The 15,860-nt window shown below is 34.4% G+C and overlaps 1 protein-coding gene across 7 annotated transcripts in view; it reads left to right on the forward strand.

Annotated features, from left to right (window-relative positions):
* PSIP1 (PC4 and SRSF1 interacting protein 1) overlaps positions 1-15,860 on the forward strand; it is a 36,929-nt gene that overhangs the window by 15,946 nt on the left and 5,123 nt on the right. For 3 of the 7 annotated variants that reach the window (XM_003407343.4, XM_010587935.3, XM_023545249.2), the window contains exons 3-9: positions 1,759-1,897; positions 5,515-5,619; positions 6,345-6,407; positions 8,263-8,359; positions 9,436-9,511; positions 11,955-12,183; positions 13,157-13,275. In XM_003407343.4, coding sequence (XP_003407391.1) covers positions 1,759-1,897; positions 5,515-5,619; positions 6,345-6,407; positions 8,263-8,359; positions 9,436-9,511; positions 11,955-12,183; positions 13,157-13,275 — 828 coding nt within the window. The other 4 variants (XM_023545250.2, XM_003407344.4, XM_023545252.2 and 1 more) reach the window with 4 other exon arrangements.

Genomic DNA, 15,860 nt, shown 5'->3' on the forward strand with positions numbered 1-15,860 from the left:
CATGGTAGATAAGTCTTCTTTGGAATGGCTTTTAGATTTAGGGTCATACTTAGAAATGTTCCACATGGAGGTTTTTAAACATTTTTCTGGAAGTCAGTACTTTAAAGGTCCTCCCTCCCACTTCCTGAAGTTCCATTTACCCTCCAGTTTTGCGCCCTTTGGAGTATTGACATGTAGGTTAGGGCTTAACTAAACCAGTTGCCATAGAGTCTGTTCCAACTCACGCTTGTCCTCTTGTGTGTCTGTGCTCCAGAGGGTTTTCAGTGGCTGATTTTTCAGAAGTGGATCACCAGGCATTTCTTTCAAGGCACCTCTGGGTGGACTCCAATCCCCAACCTTCTGGTTATCAGCTGAGTACGTTAACTGCTCTACCACCCTGCACTCCAAATTAAGGCTTAGGATCTAATTTTTCCAGTTTTCATTCCATTTTGCAAATTTTGGTTGATATTATCTCTTCTCTTGTCCTCTTTGAGCTTGTGAGTTTATACGTTTAAAATAATCTCAGTATCGTGTTTGTGGCTTCAGGAAGGAGAGTTTGTGTTGAATTGGCTTGTTCTAGCTAGAAGTAAATTTTATTTTTGATGTTTTACCTCAAGTCATTTACTTGGAATTCGCAATCTACTACGTAGGAGGGATGTTTGAACTGTTCTGACTAAATGTGTTAATTTTTCTAATTTGAGGGAATGGGCAGGAATGAATTATTTCTTGTCAGTGTCTTTCTGGATCAAGTGAGATGACTTAAGTTTAACCCAAAAATAAAATTTTTCTGTAAATCAGGTGACTAGTGTATTAATCTTAGCATAGTAATAACAGATAATTTTCAGACTGGAATGTGTAGTTAAAATACATGGAACATTTCTGAGTTACAGAACTTGGATAATGATGCTTGATTTTATTGCTTCTAAATGTGCTGATTATATTTAAATAGAGTGCTTTTAAGTCCTTTTAATTGAAATTTTTATTTTGAAGCCTTTCACAACATAATAGTAACTATACTCATTAGCTTCCGAATTCTTGAGGAACTTCAGCAGATGAGGAATTTGTACTATATATCTAATTATAACAGTTAGGAATTTTAAATTTTGCGTAATTTCAGAGGAAACGAGTACCAAATCAGTTTTTCAGTTGCTTTAGAGAATACATGTGTATCAACCATCATAGTAAAAAAAACTCATATACTGTGCCAACCGTTATAGAACAGACTTCTATGGAAGTGACTGGTACAGGAAAATACAAAGAGCGAATGTATCTGAAGCACAGATAGTGTCCTTGTGCACAGCTAAAGCTGATGGCATTATGAACTTTTGTGTGTGTGTGTATGTGAGTGAACAGATGAAACAGGTATAACATCTGCCCGATTGCCTCAGCAACTAACAGTTTATTTTTAAAAACACATATTTAGATAATATACCTTATTGACATTGTTTGATGAATTTTGCAACATACCAGGTTATTTTGAAATAAAATTACATTTGGAAGTTATGAAATGTATTGATTAGTGCAATCGTTGTCACTATTCTTAGGTTTTTTTGTTTTTTTTTTAAATAGGACATTGGTTCTAGGAGCTTGTGATTGAAGTCAGTAAAAACATTTGGAATTAAATGTATTTGTGTCTACCCTTTAATTTACGTAAGATTTATAATGCATTTTATGTTAAAATGTTTGATAATTTTATCATAGGGTAATGCCATTTAATAACTTGTTATACATTTAATTGAAGTTGTTTTATACTTACATTTTTTCCCTCTCCTTTTATAGTGCTTTTTTAGGACCAAAGGATATATTTCCTTATTCAGAAAATAAGGAAAAGTATGGCAAGCCAAATAAACGAAAAGGTTTTAATGAAGGTTTATGGGAAATAGATAACAATCCGAAAGTGAAATTTTCAAGTCAGCAGGTGAGTCACATTGCATAAAATGTGGTTCAGCATTATTTATTTGATCTTGAGAAATAAACGCTATCCTGGCATTTATATGTGACGCCAACTTTTCATGCAGTGGTTTGCCTTTGCACAATTTGTATCATTTTTATCACACAACAGAAATTACTATGTTTCTCTTTTTTTTCTCTGTCCAGGCATTGACAGTGTTTGAAATTTTTTCTGTATTGTCAGTTGTACTCTTGAACTGTGTATACATTCCCATATGGATGACCCAGAACTCTTGCAATTTAAAATAAAGAAACGAGCCAGGTTTTATTAACAGTACCTGTGTTCTAGTAGGAGCCCTGGAGGCACGGTGCTAAACAAAAGGTTGGCGGTTTGAACCTACCAACTATCCAGGCTACCAAGATGTGGCAGTGCACTTCTGTAAAGATTGCAGGCTTGGAAACCCTTTGGGGGCAGTTCTAGACTGTACTGTGGGGTCACTGTGAGTTGGAATCGACTTGACAGCAGTGGGTTTTGGCAATGGGTATGTTCTGGTACCACAGAGCTGCAAGAGGAAGTCTTTATGAGAATGTTATTGGGATTTTCTCATTCTTCAATGAAAGTCCTTTTGTTAGATTTGTAGCAAAACCTGGGGGAGAGCATGAGTAAATCTAAAGAAATGGGTAGGAACAAACTGGAAATTCTACAACTTTGTATTCTTAAACCTATGAACCTTTTATTTCTTCAAAGGTGTCATGCTTCTTCTCACCTTTGGAAGCTTTTCAGGTGCTATTCAGTCAGGGACATTTAATCTCCCTCTCATCGATGCCCCATGACTGCATTAAGGTGGTCCAGAGTGCCCTCCTTGCGTATTTGTTATAATACTTATTACACCATATTGTGATTGCTTCTTTACTTTTCTGTAAGTGCCACAGACTATTAGCTCCGTGAGCAGAGACATCGTTCTGTGTGCCTGGCAGTATTATGTGCATGGGAAGAATTTCACCAAACACTGTTGATGAGCCCTGGTGGCCCCGTGATTAAGACCTCGGCCACTAACCTAAAGGTTGGCAGGCAGAATCCACCAGCTGCTCCTTGGAAACCCTGTGGTGCAGTTTTACTCTGTCCTATAGGGTCTCTTGAGTTTGGTTTAAATATTGCAGAATGAATGTAAGAATGGACAAATGGTTTCTTGTCAGTCTTTCCTTGATTGTAACAGGAGGACATCTGTCCAAATAGACTGAATTATTTCCTGAAACTAGCTTTTTTGTTAATTTCACTTCCATTATTTGTTGTGTGACTGCACCTTCATGGTATATTTGCTACCCACTGACTCCACAAGTAGTTGTCAGTATCTAGACTTGCAATTTTCCAGTTGACAATTAAATTTTGATAGATTGCATGGATGAAACCCAGCTTTCTTTCTGAAAGCATGAATGACTGCTGATTTGTTCTCCAGGCCCAGACATCTCCCCAGTGGCACACTCTAGGGGTTGCGGAAAGCAGTGGTGCCTGAACTTATTCAAAACAATTTTTAACCGTCATGATTTTTAAAAATTTCTGTAGCACTATGAATAATTTTCCAGGCATTTTTACATTTTGTTATAACTTTGTAATAATTTTGTGAGTTATCAGCATTTCTTTTTTTAAAAAAAAAGAGAAAATGGATTTAGAATTTCAGAGACCTGTCAAAGGAAGCATGGCTAGAAAGAGGCATGGTTAGGATTAGAATTCTGTGCTCTCGTAGATCTGTGCTTCACCCCTTCCCCAGTGTGTGCTGTGTTGTCTCTATCATTCATCTTTTTGTTGGTTATTATGAAAGGCTAGAGGCCCTAGATGATGTTCCAAAGAAAAGCAGAAAAAAAAAAAAACCAAACCCAGTGCTGTTGAGTCGATTCCGACTCATAGCGGCCCTGTAGGACAGAGTAGAACTGCCCCCATAGAGTTCCCAAGGAGCGCCTGGCGGATTCAAACTGCCGACCCTTTGGTTGGCAGCCGTAGCACTTAACCACTACGCCACCAGGGTTTCCAGATGATGCGCCGAAGTATCTGTCATATCACTTGCAGTATTTTTTTTTTTTTAATTTAGTGTTAACTGCTGGCCTCCCACCCCTTACGTACTAAATCAGAATTGCTAATTGTGGGTCTCATTTGGAAGAATGGGAATTTTAGAACACTAGCTTGTGCTCATGAGGAACCCATATATAGACCAAGAGGCAGTCGTCGAAACAGAACAAAGGGATACTGCCTGGTTTAAAATCAGGAAAGGTGTGTGTTAGGGCTGTATCCTTACACCACATTTACTTAATCTGTATGCCGAGCAAATAGGCCAAGAAGCTGGACTGTATGAAGAACTGGGCATCAGGATTGGAGGAAAACTCATCAACAACCTGTGATATGCAGATGATACAGCCTTGCCTGCTGAAAGGGAAGAGGACCTGAGGCACTTATTGATGAATATTAAGCTGAAAGGGAAGAGGACCTGAGGCACTTATTGATGAATATTAAAGACTGGACCAGTAAGCAACATCATGATAAAATGAGAAAATGAAGTTGTCAAGGATTTAATTTTACTTGGATCCACAATCAGTGCCCGTGGAGGCAGCAGTTAAGAAATCAAATGACACGTTGCACTGGGCAAATCTGCTACAAAAGACCTCTTTAAAGTATTAAAAAGCAAAGATAATCACTTTAAGAACTGAGGTGCGCCAGACCCAAGCCATAGTGTTTTTAATTGCCTCATATGCATGTGAAAGCTTGACAGTGAATAAGGAAGACTAAAGGAGAATTGATGCCTTTGTATTATGGCATTGACAAAGAATATTGAATATACCATGGACTGCCAGAAGAACAAATCTGTCTTGAAAGTACAGCCAGAATACTCATTGGAAGCAATGATGGTGAGGCTTCATCTCATGTACTTTGGACATGTTATTAGGAGGGACCAGTCCCTGAAGGACATCATGGTTGGTGTAAAGTAGAGGGTCATTGAAAAAGCGGATGGATTGACACGGCAGCTGCAACAAATGTAACAACAATTGTGAGGATGGCACAAGACCTGGTAGTGTTTTGATCTGTCGTACATAGTGTCGCGATGTGTAAGAACTGACTTGACAGCACCTGACAACAGCAACTATTGTGGGTCTCAGAAATGTACGCTTAAAATTAAGTTTGGATGTAGACTGATCTTTAAATAAAGCTGTTAGGTATATCCTTTACTGGGGCTCTTTGTTACTTAGTAGTTAATTTACTAATGCTGCATGTAGCTAAGCTTCTCCAGAATATTTGAGTAGTTGAATACAGTGTATGACTGCTGTTCTAAAGGTTTTTACATTGTATCTTTTTGGGTATTTGTTGGTTAGAGCATCAGAATGGTATTCTTTATACTTGGTATTTCATTTCTGCCTAAGTATTTTTTTCACTTGGGCTTCTGTACACTGAAGTACAGGAATACAAATCTTTAAGACTTACCTAAATAAATAGTTGTATTGAAAACTTTTTGAAATTATGTATATTAAAAATTGTCCTGTGGAACATAAAACAGGGTGCTTTTCTAAGTTTTTCTAGACAGGCTTTTAATTTTTCATGCATAGACAATTAAAGTTGGGGTAAAACCATATCAAATTAATAGTGTTGATTGCTCACAGGCCTCAACTAAGCAATCAAATACATCATCTGATGTTGAAGCTGAAGAAAAGGAAACTAGTGTTTCAAAAGAAGATACTGACCATGAAGAAAAAGCCAGCAACGAGGTATGTTTAATTTGTCTTGCATTCTAAACTCATTTTGTTGCAAGGACAAAATTATAAAATGAATTGACTCTGGCAGAGTAAAAAGTACTCTTTAAAATATTTGGGTAATGAATGAGAAGATACTTTAGACTTATTTCCTATGAAAATAAACCGTTGTAAAATAATTTATGCATCTTTAAGATTCATGGCCTTTTTGTTTTCCGAAGTCATTTTAATGTGCAAAATAAAGAGGTCCCTGTCTGTAGGGTAGGTTACTCTTGGTTAGGAATATTCGTAGGTGGTGTGGGATGAATGTACTGTTAAGAGCAGCATTGGGCTGAATTTCTTAAAACCTGATGTATTTCCAGCTCTGTATCTGATTACCTAGAAAATAGTTGTTCACTGATCTCCAAAGTCCCAGCCACCTCTTAAAATCCACAACCCTAAAATTCAGGATTCTTCTGTAGAAAATGATTTTATAAATTTAAATAGACAAACATATTGTGTACTAGTAATGTGACTTTTTATATTTGATCTGACATAGGAAATGGGTATTTTTTTTTCCTTCATGTGTAGATACTGGCTATTACTTTCACTTTATTAAGCTAATACTATTAAAGTTTATAATTCTAAAGATCAGAGAAGCAAAATAATTTCCCCCAGAACTTATAATGAAACATGCTGTAATTTTTAAGAAAATTTGTTTTAGTTTTGACCTATTTTTCAACTTCAACTGTATTTTTTAGGATGTGAGTAAAGCAATTGATATAACTACTCCAAAAGCTGCCAGAAGAGGGAGAAAGAGAAAGGTAATTTTACTGGCTTATCATGGGAATCTTAAAAGAATTCTCATTTTAGTTGGGTAGAAGACAAGCAGAGATAAAATAAACTTGGTCTTTTATTTTAAACACCTTTTTTTTTTTAAGGGTCGGTTGTGGTGTTTACTTCCAAAACAGTTTTTTCTTAGCGATAGAGCACCCTTCAGTTTAATGGCATAGGAAATAATGTGCGTTAGTTTTCATGATTTTAATGATTTTCTGTCTTGGTTTTCTCTATAAAATGCATAATAGTATATATACATAGGGTTGTTGAGAGGATTAAATGAGTCAACACAGGTAAAATGTTGAAGAACTTCTGCCCTTTTATCACCTCAGTATGAAAAGAGTTCTGTGTACAGTCTCGACTTTACAATCTTTGGTATCTGTGGAGCTTTGTAATAACACTGAGATGCCTGGTTCCATACCCCAGAGCTATTGAATCAGGTTGAGGCAGAAGTATGTGGTCTGTGAATGCTCAAAATTTCAGAAATATAACCTGAGCTTAAGTTTAAGGAAAATTTTTTATGCTGGTCCTTGTGAACATTTCAAGGATTATCTTAGATGAGTTTTTGACCTTTAATAATGCTTTGAGTATGCATTATTATGTCTGAATTTAAAAGCAATGTTTTTAAAAACCAAAAAAAAAAAAAGAATAAACTCTTAGAATTATTGAGTCAGATTTACCTATTATTTTTACAGTTATTCAGAAATGTGGTACCAGCTTGTACTCATCAGTCATCATTGTGTACAATGATTCTCCATGTCCTTACCAACACTGGGCCATAGCCCTTAATTATCTGCAAATTACTGATTGTCATTGTGTGCCCTCAGGTCTCTACCCTAAAGGATGGAGTAGAACTACCCCATAGGGTTTCCTAGGCTGAAATCTGAGAAGTCAGTGTGGAGATGCTGGTGGGCTTGAGCTGCAGACCTTTTGGTTGGCAGCCAAGTGCTTTAACCATTGTACCAGCTTGGCTCCTTAGATGGCTTTTAAATATATATATATATTTTCTGGGTCAGTGAGACTCCATCAGGCATGTTTTAGTGCCTTTAGTTTCACTGATAAAGTTAAGGCTGAGTTCAAAATAGTTGGGGCTAGGAGGCAGCTAGGAATGGCCCTCTCATTCTTTTCTTTGTTCTCTTTTGGGTTTTTTTTTTTCCCCACCCTTTGCTGTTTTTATGATCAGTACCAACTTCTGTCTCCATTTCCCTTCTAACTGATAGTTCTTAACCTTTGTTCTACTCTAATGCTTGAGTCAGTAATACTGATTCTCATTTGGGGCCATTGTTCCTTCAGGAAAGTCATACCAGAATTAATCGGTTGCAAAGGGTCATTGGAATTCCCTTATTCTCCACCACAGTAAATCTCTATGGAATAACTCCAAGGAAAAAAGGAGATTTGAGCCTCGGTTTGAAAACAAAACTTTTATACATTAACAATGTTAACAAATTAGAAATATCAATAATTTCATTTCTTGCTTTTTCTAACTTAGGTTCTATATCATAAGTAGACAATATAAAGTTTTAAGATTGTAAGGCATTCAGTGAAATATTTATGAACAATGTGTGAGTTGTTACAGTATGACTGCATTATACCTTATTGTATCAAGAATAAAGCCTTATTTTCACAAATGGCTGTTTTAGATTGAAGGTTTTTCTTTTTTAGAACTTTAAGCTAAGTTTGAGGATGTTATTGTGATGAGTCGATTGTTGAAAAATAATAAAAATCGTATAGAAGTTACCCTTACAATTGAGCTCATGTTATTGTAGAGTAGCATATTTTTGCCATTGTATTAAATATGCAGTACCTACTATTTGCTAAACAGATTAAATATTTGTGATTCAGGCAGAAAAACAAGTAGAAACTGAGGAGACAGGAGTAGTGACAACAGCAATAGCATCTGTTAATCTAAAAGTGAGTCCAAAGAGAGGACGACCTGCAGGTAGGATTATTGATGTTTAAGTGTTTGTTTTGCTCGTGATTAATATTCCAGTCCGTTAAAGTATTGCTGCCTCAAATACTTTGGGAAGAGGTAGACAATGGAGTATAAGATAAAATTGTAAGATAGAAATTTCAAAGGGGATAAACCCATTATGTTTTCTGTTGTATGTAACAAAGTATTTAAATTTGATATAATTTTTCGGGCCAATTTAATTTTCTGTCTTATCCCTATTACATTTTGTTCCCAGTAGAGGCAAAAGAGGCTGTGGTGAGGTTAAAATTACCATTTATAATGGGTTTATTTTACCTTTCACTTACGAGACATAAGCTTTCTAAATGGAATCAAAATGAAAGCATGAGAAAGAACATTTGATTAAAAACATTAATATTTAAATTTTTTGCATTCTTTATTAGGATCTATACAGTAAACAACTATCTTCAGCATTGCCTGCTTATTTTCCTAACTTGGAAAATTGGAAATATTTTGCAAGGGATCTCTCTTATTAATCATACAAAGAAAATTAACCAAAGTGTAGCCTCACTCTTCCCCTCTGATTTAATAATAGGATTCTTACTGAAAAGAAATGAGTAATACCCAGGAAAGGGGCGGGGGAAGGACTGAGAATCTATTTACATAACTTACTTTGGAATTTACTAGTGTTGTTGTAATGGATAAAACTATGATTAGAGAACTCAGTGAATTCTGATACAAATTTTCAAAGGTGTATATACAGATACAGGTATTATGTCCATGGACATTGAATGTTCTAAAGTTTACTTTTGTGACATTCTTGTTAAAAAACATGAAGAACGTTGTTTTAAGCCCTCTCAGATATATGAAAGACAAATAGAAAATTATTCTGTTGACCTGCCTTTTTTAAGTTTCCTACTGTTGCTTATTTGAGCTATGGGAGGGAAGGGGGGTTAATCTTTTAAATTTATAAATAATTGTATGTATAATAAGCCACCAGTGGTCTTTTATTGTTAGTATATATAATTTTTAATTTTTATATATGAGTTTGCATCTTAAAGGGAAAGCTGGTAGTTAACACATTTTTTTTTTATGTGAACATTTAGCTACAGAAGTCAAGATTCCAAAACCAAGAGGCAGGCCCAAAATGGTGAAACAGCCATGTCCTTCAGAGAGTGACATGTGAGTTTATTTTTAATGTATAATTAACTGTGCAATAAATGGAACGTTTGATTTTAAGCATATTTCTCTTTGCATTTGTACATTTTATTTTCACATTTTACTTTATTGCTCTTACTGGTATTTCTAAAAATTATGAAAATAACGAGAAATAGTTTTCTACTATGTAAAATAAAAATTGGAAGGGAATTGAGAAATATCTGGTGTGATTATCATCTCAATGCTCTAATTAAGGCATTGTCTTGATTTATTAGGATGTAATACAGGGTAAGTTGTATGTCTGAGGGAATTTTAGACAAAAGTTATTTGAAATAATTTCTATAGATCTGTGTAAGTTCTTCTAGAATAACTTATTTAAATAAAAATTTTTGTAATGTATTTAAAATTTGGAGGTATTTTGGAATGAAAACTACTTCAAAATTTATGTTTTTCTTTTTTTTTTTCCCCTTATGGATCCTGTTTGACCTTTTTGGGTAGAAACTTCACTAGGAGGAAACTTAGACTAAGAGTATAAACCTCTGTGTTGCTATTGTGCTTGAAGTTTTTATAGGGAAGGCTCAAATAAGATGTGTGAACTAGATATAATGCTGTTTTGAATGAATTGATTGTTTTCATAGGAAATTTTAATTAGTTGTAGAACACTACTGGAGATTTGGTATTTCCAACCAAAACATATTTAAGAAGCTTTATTTTACTGCCAAGGTAATTGTTAATATATTTTCAAAAACAGTGGCACAAAACTACATCATGGTTTAACTAATGAATTGAAAATAAGAAATTACTTTGTAGGTGAGTTTTTTTTTTTTAAACATACCAAATAAATCTCACCCCTTTTTAAACTCCCAACTGTGTTACCCAGTCATAGCGTTGGGCAGAAAATCAAGGATGTCTGAGTATGTCTTAATCTCTTGATATTTAGAAACTGAAAACATACCATTGAGTCTTCCCCTTCAGCTACACAAACACGGATCTGAGATAGGGAACTATGGTAAGCTCTCCCACTTGGAAAGGAGAAGATTAGGTACACAGCAGTCATTGTTGCCCAGGAAATGTGAAGTTCTGTAGAATATAATAACGAATGTTGCCTGATTGGGCCTCCGTTGTCACTGGAAGTAGCTTCCCCAGTACATTTCTCTCCATGGACTCCATTGGTCAGTATCTGTTAAAGAGCCTTGAAAATGCTTTTTACATTTGACTCTCTCATTTCCATGAATTACTATAAAGATATTTATAGTAATGGAAATGTTGAAGAAAGTTAAATCATTTTCTCCTACCAATTAAAAATAAATGGTGAAGCCCATATGACATGAGAATGATAAATATATACAATGCTAGTGATTTGTGAAAAAATTTCTGAATTTTTTCTGTTTCAACTTAATCTCTTAAGTCTTTAAGGAAGCACTTGTCTGATGGTCCGTGGATTGGGAATTGAGATACTTTAATTTTACATTCTGTACCATTTTCTCATTTGTCAAATAGAAGGGGTTGGACTAGATGATCTGAAGTTCCTTCCAGCTCTCAAATTCATTGACTTAATGTGTAATTTGTGAATATCTCAATGAAATTCCTAGGACAGTAAGAAAGGTTAGTTTTTGAAAAGCTTTGTCCAACCTTCAAGTTGTAGCGTTCCTTTATGGGATTTCTTTAGCTGGATGTATAGCATAGAAAGTAATTATGTGGTAATCAGTGGAATCATTTGATTCTCCTTTTATAATCTAGTATCATAACACAAATGTTCATATTTTTCTGTTAATTAGCATAAATATAATAGGATTATTGAACAATTTTGGTAGTTTGATTTGTTTTAATGATGTCTGTGATATCTAGTGGTGACGGTGGTAATACTTAAGTACAAGCGAGTTCAGTACTGCTTGTTATGATGCTTAAAATTGGAAGCATATTTTACCATTATATACGTAAGTTTTAGCACCTTTTAGCCTACAAAAGGCTGTTTCTTTACATTTTAAAATACCATATTTGATTACAGTTCTGGAATTGTATGATTTCCCAGTGTGTCATAAAAACAATTTATTCTTATTAACATGTAGAATATAAGCTCCTTAAGAGTCAGGGATCTTGCCCATTTTATATGCTGTTGAATCCCCAGAGTCAAGAACAGTGCCTTGGTACATAAGGTAATAAATCACATTTCAAAAAAACTTGGAAAATGGTGGGGTGGGGGGATCACTTTTTGTCACATTAATGCCAGTATAATATTTTTCCCCTTCTAATTTACACAGAATTTATACAGAATTCCTTTTATGGTTGAATTGTAAAGGCATTATTAATTTTACTTTCAGATGTTTTTAATTTGCCTTTAAACAAAAACTGAATAAATAACTTACTGTTATCCAAAATACTTAGGTTGACTGGAAAAGTATGGTTGAATGACAAGTATTAATGATACGTAAATGCTCATTTTCCACTGCCGTACTCTCTAAAATAGGGTAACTGAAGAAGACAAAAGTAAGAAAAAGGGGCAAGAGGAAAAACAACCTAAAAAGCAGCTGAAAAAGGATGAAGAAGGCCAAAAGGAAGAAGATAAGCCAAGAAAAGAGCCAGACAAAAAAGAAGGGAAGAAAGAAATGGAGTCAAAAAGGAAAGGTTTAGCTAAAGCAGGGGTTACATCAACCTCTGATTCTGAAGAAGAAGGGGATGATCAAGAAGGTGAAAAGGTAGAAAGCTTATCTATTAAATAAAATATTTGTTCTTTTTTTAGAGTTTCTTACGTATTTTTAAGTCGGAAGTTGACTCGACGGCACTGGTTTTTTTTTTTTTTTTTTTAATGTATTTTTTAATCATTTAGCTAGTAAATTTGAGTATCTTTGTGAAAGTCTGTAAATATCAAGGTGGTGGCCTTTCCAAAGCAGATTGCCAGGCTTTTTTCCCAAGGTGACTCTGGGTGGGTTTGAACCACCAACCTTTTGGTTAGTATTTGCGTGCTTAACTATTTGCACCACCCAGGGACTCAAAATATCATTGAATATTAAACTTGTCTATCTTGCCAATTCCACTTCAATTAGCTATGTTTAAAAAGCCTAACTTGAAACTTAATATGTTGTACTTTCTAAATCTCTTAAACGTTTTTGAAATTTTGATTTGGAAATTAAATTTGTTAAATTTCCAATAACCCCTCCTATCTAAAAAAGGTAGGAAAAGTAGAGATTAAGCCAAATAGGTGGTGTCTGGTGAAGACAGATGAAGAGTGAAGACACTCTTCAGGCCTATTTGCTGTATGTTTTATCAGTGGTTCTTACTTGGGTGCCATAGTTGTTTGAGAATCTCATTAAAGATATATATCCTTTTCTTTCTGTAAGTACCCTTGTTTTGTTCATTTTTATCTGATTTCTTAATATTTTAGAAGGCAGAAATGTGAAATTGGGTAGATTGAGCAGTATGCCTGCCAATTTAATGAGAACCCAAGTCAAAGTGATTGTGTAGAAGCAAAGAGCCTGGCATATTTCATTTTATCCAGAGGTAATCACTCCTATAACCGGGTAGAAATAGAGATGTAATTTAAGGATTTTGTTTTGCAGTAGTAATTTAAGTATTTGTTTCTTTAAAAAACTTTAGTTGCTTTTTTTCTCCCAAGATTGTAATCATGTAAGTGCTAATCTCTAACGAAATCCATCCTAATTCTCAAAACAGAAGAGAAAAGGTGGGAGAAACTTCCAGACTGCTCATAGAAGGAATATGCTGAAAGGGCAACATGAGAAGGAGGCAACGGATAGAAAACGGAAGCAAGAGGAACAAATGGAAACTGAGCAGTAAGTATTTTTTTTTTATATTTTGGTTTCTTTTTAAAGCTAGAGTGACATTTTTTTAAACAGTAGAATCTCATTTTCTAGACCTTCATTTATGAAGCCTTTTGAAGAGAAGTGAACTTTCCCACATGTTAGAAAATCTTCAGTATATGATGGTAATCATGTTTCATTCTTCTCTGAGTGAGAGGATGCAATTCACTGAGGTAATCACCCTGTGGATTATTTTTTAATTTAAACTGAAAGTGCAAATAGAATTTGTTAGTGGCTTTGCAGAAAATGTACTCATCCTCCACTATTTACTTGTATAATATACTCAATATAGAAAGACTGTTGATAATGTACTGGTGGAGAAAGAATGCAGGAAATATCCTTGTTAGACCACCAGCAGGCTTCCCCTAGAAGACCAGCAAAAATTGCAAGCACAGTTGGAAACCCAGGAAGCCAGTAAAGTAAATATCAAGGCTGACAGGGTTTAGGTTAGATATGTGCAATATAAAGTTAAAAGTTACTCCTAAATTTTGATACTTGAAAGATAGTATACACTTCCATGGGGAATTTCTTTCCCCTTTAGCTTTATTATATAATTTTTTTTTTTTATTAGAAGGAAAATAATACCAGTGGTAATGATGATTAGACTTGGTATCTTTCTGAAATTTGTTTTCATAGTTTAAATTGTCACTTCTGAGTTCTTTTTTTTGGAAAGCTTTTCTTTAGAAGTGTCTTACACTGTTCTAACTGGAATTTGTTTCATTGCTTTAATAAGTGATTTTTAAAATATGCTCTAAGACAGTTAATGATGGGCAGTGAAACTCTTTAAACTATTCCTAAATAATTTTATACTTTTTTACTTTATATAAAACATTCATAAGCCTAAAGTCTTTCTTCACAAGTATAGCATTTCACTAGCTGCCCTCTTGTTTGGAGGATATATAAGCAGTTTCATCTGCTTGAGGGAGTAAACCTGATCTAAAGGTCAGAAATGTTCCCTCAAATTTGTTAGCCCTTGATCACTTATGTAATACTTATTTTTTGTTACCTATCCTTTTCTGTCCTTTTACCACAAAGTTGTTGGACTATTGCTTTAAACTTTATTGCACCCCCAAATAAAAGATACAAAATTGGCTGTTACTTAGTAAATCTAGCCCAACCCTTCTTCAGTTTATCTTTATGTATTTTAATTTCTTTTTGAATGTCCTCCGAATGTAACTTTCTCAAATTCTAATATTTGTGTTTTCTTTCCTTCTCCTGTTATTACAAAACTTTGTACTTGGACAGTTTTGCTCTGTAAGCATTGCAGATGCAGCTTGTATGAAATGCATTATGCAAAATAAAGTTTATTGTATTGTATTCCCAGCCAAACAACATGTAATCTACAGTAATAAAAAATATATCTCATTTTGGGCTCAAAGCATTAATCCAGTTACTGAAAAGAGAATACAAGTGGAGGAAACAAGCGATGAAGATCTTGAGACAGACTCATTGGACTGAATTTCCCCCTCCCCCCCTTGATGGAAGAATGTTCCAGACTCTAAATTGAGGACTTCACTATTAATGTCATTATTACTGTGTTATGATTGTTAAATTTCCTGTAAGGTACACACTACATATTAAGGTCAGCCATCATTCCTGTTAAAGCTTTTTACCAAGCTTAAAAATGAAGCTTTGTGTATTTGAAAGTTATAACAAGCTCAGATGAAGATGGTGGTTGTACATTATAGTTTCATTTAGAAAATATAAAAATTCATTTTGTTTTGAAGTTAGGTATTAAACTGGAATAGTTATGATACCCCTGAGAGTGGGGACAGTTGTGCCCTTACCTTGACATTCCTTTGTTGTTTAATTCTTTAGAATCTTGTTTTTTTTTTAATCCTGAGAGATTAAACAGTAGACTTGTTAAGAAGAAAACAAATGAAACTGTAACCAAAATTTTAAAATAAAGGTTTTTTTAAAAAAACTGATTTTTAGATATTTTTTTGTTCTTGTCTATTTCAGTTGGTTCATAATGTGATCCGAATCCAAGCCAAGGTTCTAGAGATTGTTAATTTTTAAGAGGTTATTTTTTGTGATTTACAGAAAATAGGTACCTTTCATTTGTGAAATGGTATGTAAATGCTGCTATCAATTGATATAATTGGCAAAGCAATAAAGCTAACGTCAAACCCCTCAAATTATCTACTCTTTGGAGACGGGGGGAATAGTCAGATTGGTCTACTTAGACACACTTTTAAAAAATAATTGCTGTGTAGAATCCATGAAATATTCATAGGCATTCCCTTCCCACCATCACCTGTTTGTCCATTAACAACCCTGGTATTTTTCAACAACACACTACTTAATGCTGGAAATGAAATCCCACGATGACCACTTTAAAATGACTTTGTGATGTCTCTGAAAAATAGGATTATTTTATTTTAGCATGTTAATTTGAGTTTGACTTATATTTTTATTAATGCTGTGGTATTGCACAGTGTTAAGAATTAGTAACTTGTGGTCTAGACTAAAATTTTTAACTTTTACATAAGGGATCATGGGCATTTGGTAATCATAGTCGCAAAGTTCCAGTGTTTTGAAATATTTGTGTTAACATT

The sequence above is a fragment of the Loxodonta africana genome, chromosome 9 (genome assembly GCF_030014295.1).
Source record: "Loxodonta africana isolate mLoxAfr1 chromosome 9, mLoxAfr1.hap2, whole genome shotgun sequence".
Lineage (NCBI taxonomy): Eukaryota > Metazoa > Chordata > Mammalia > Proboscidea > Elephantidae > Loxodonta > Loxodonta africana.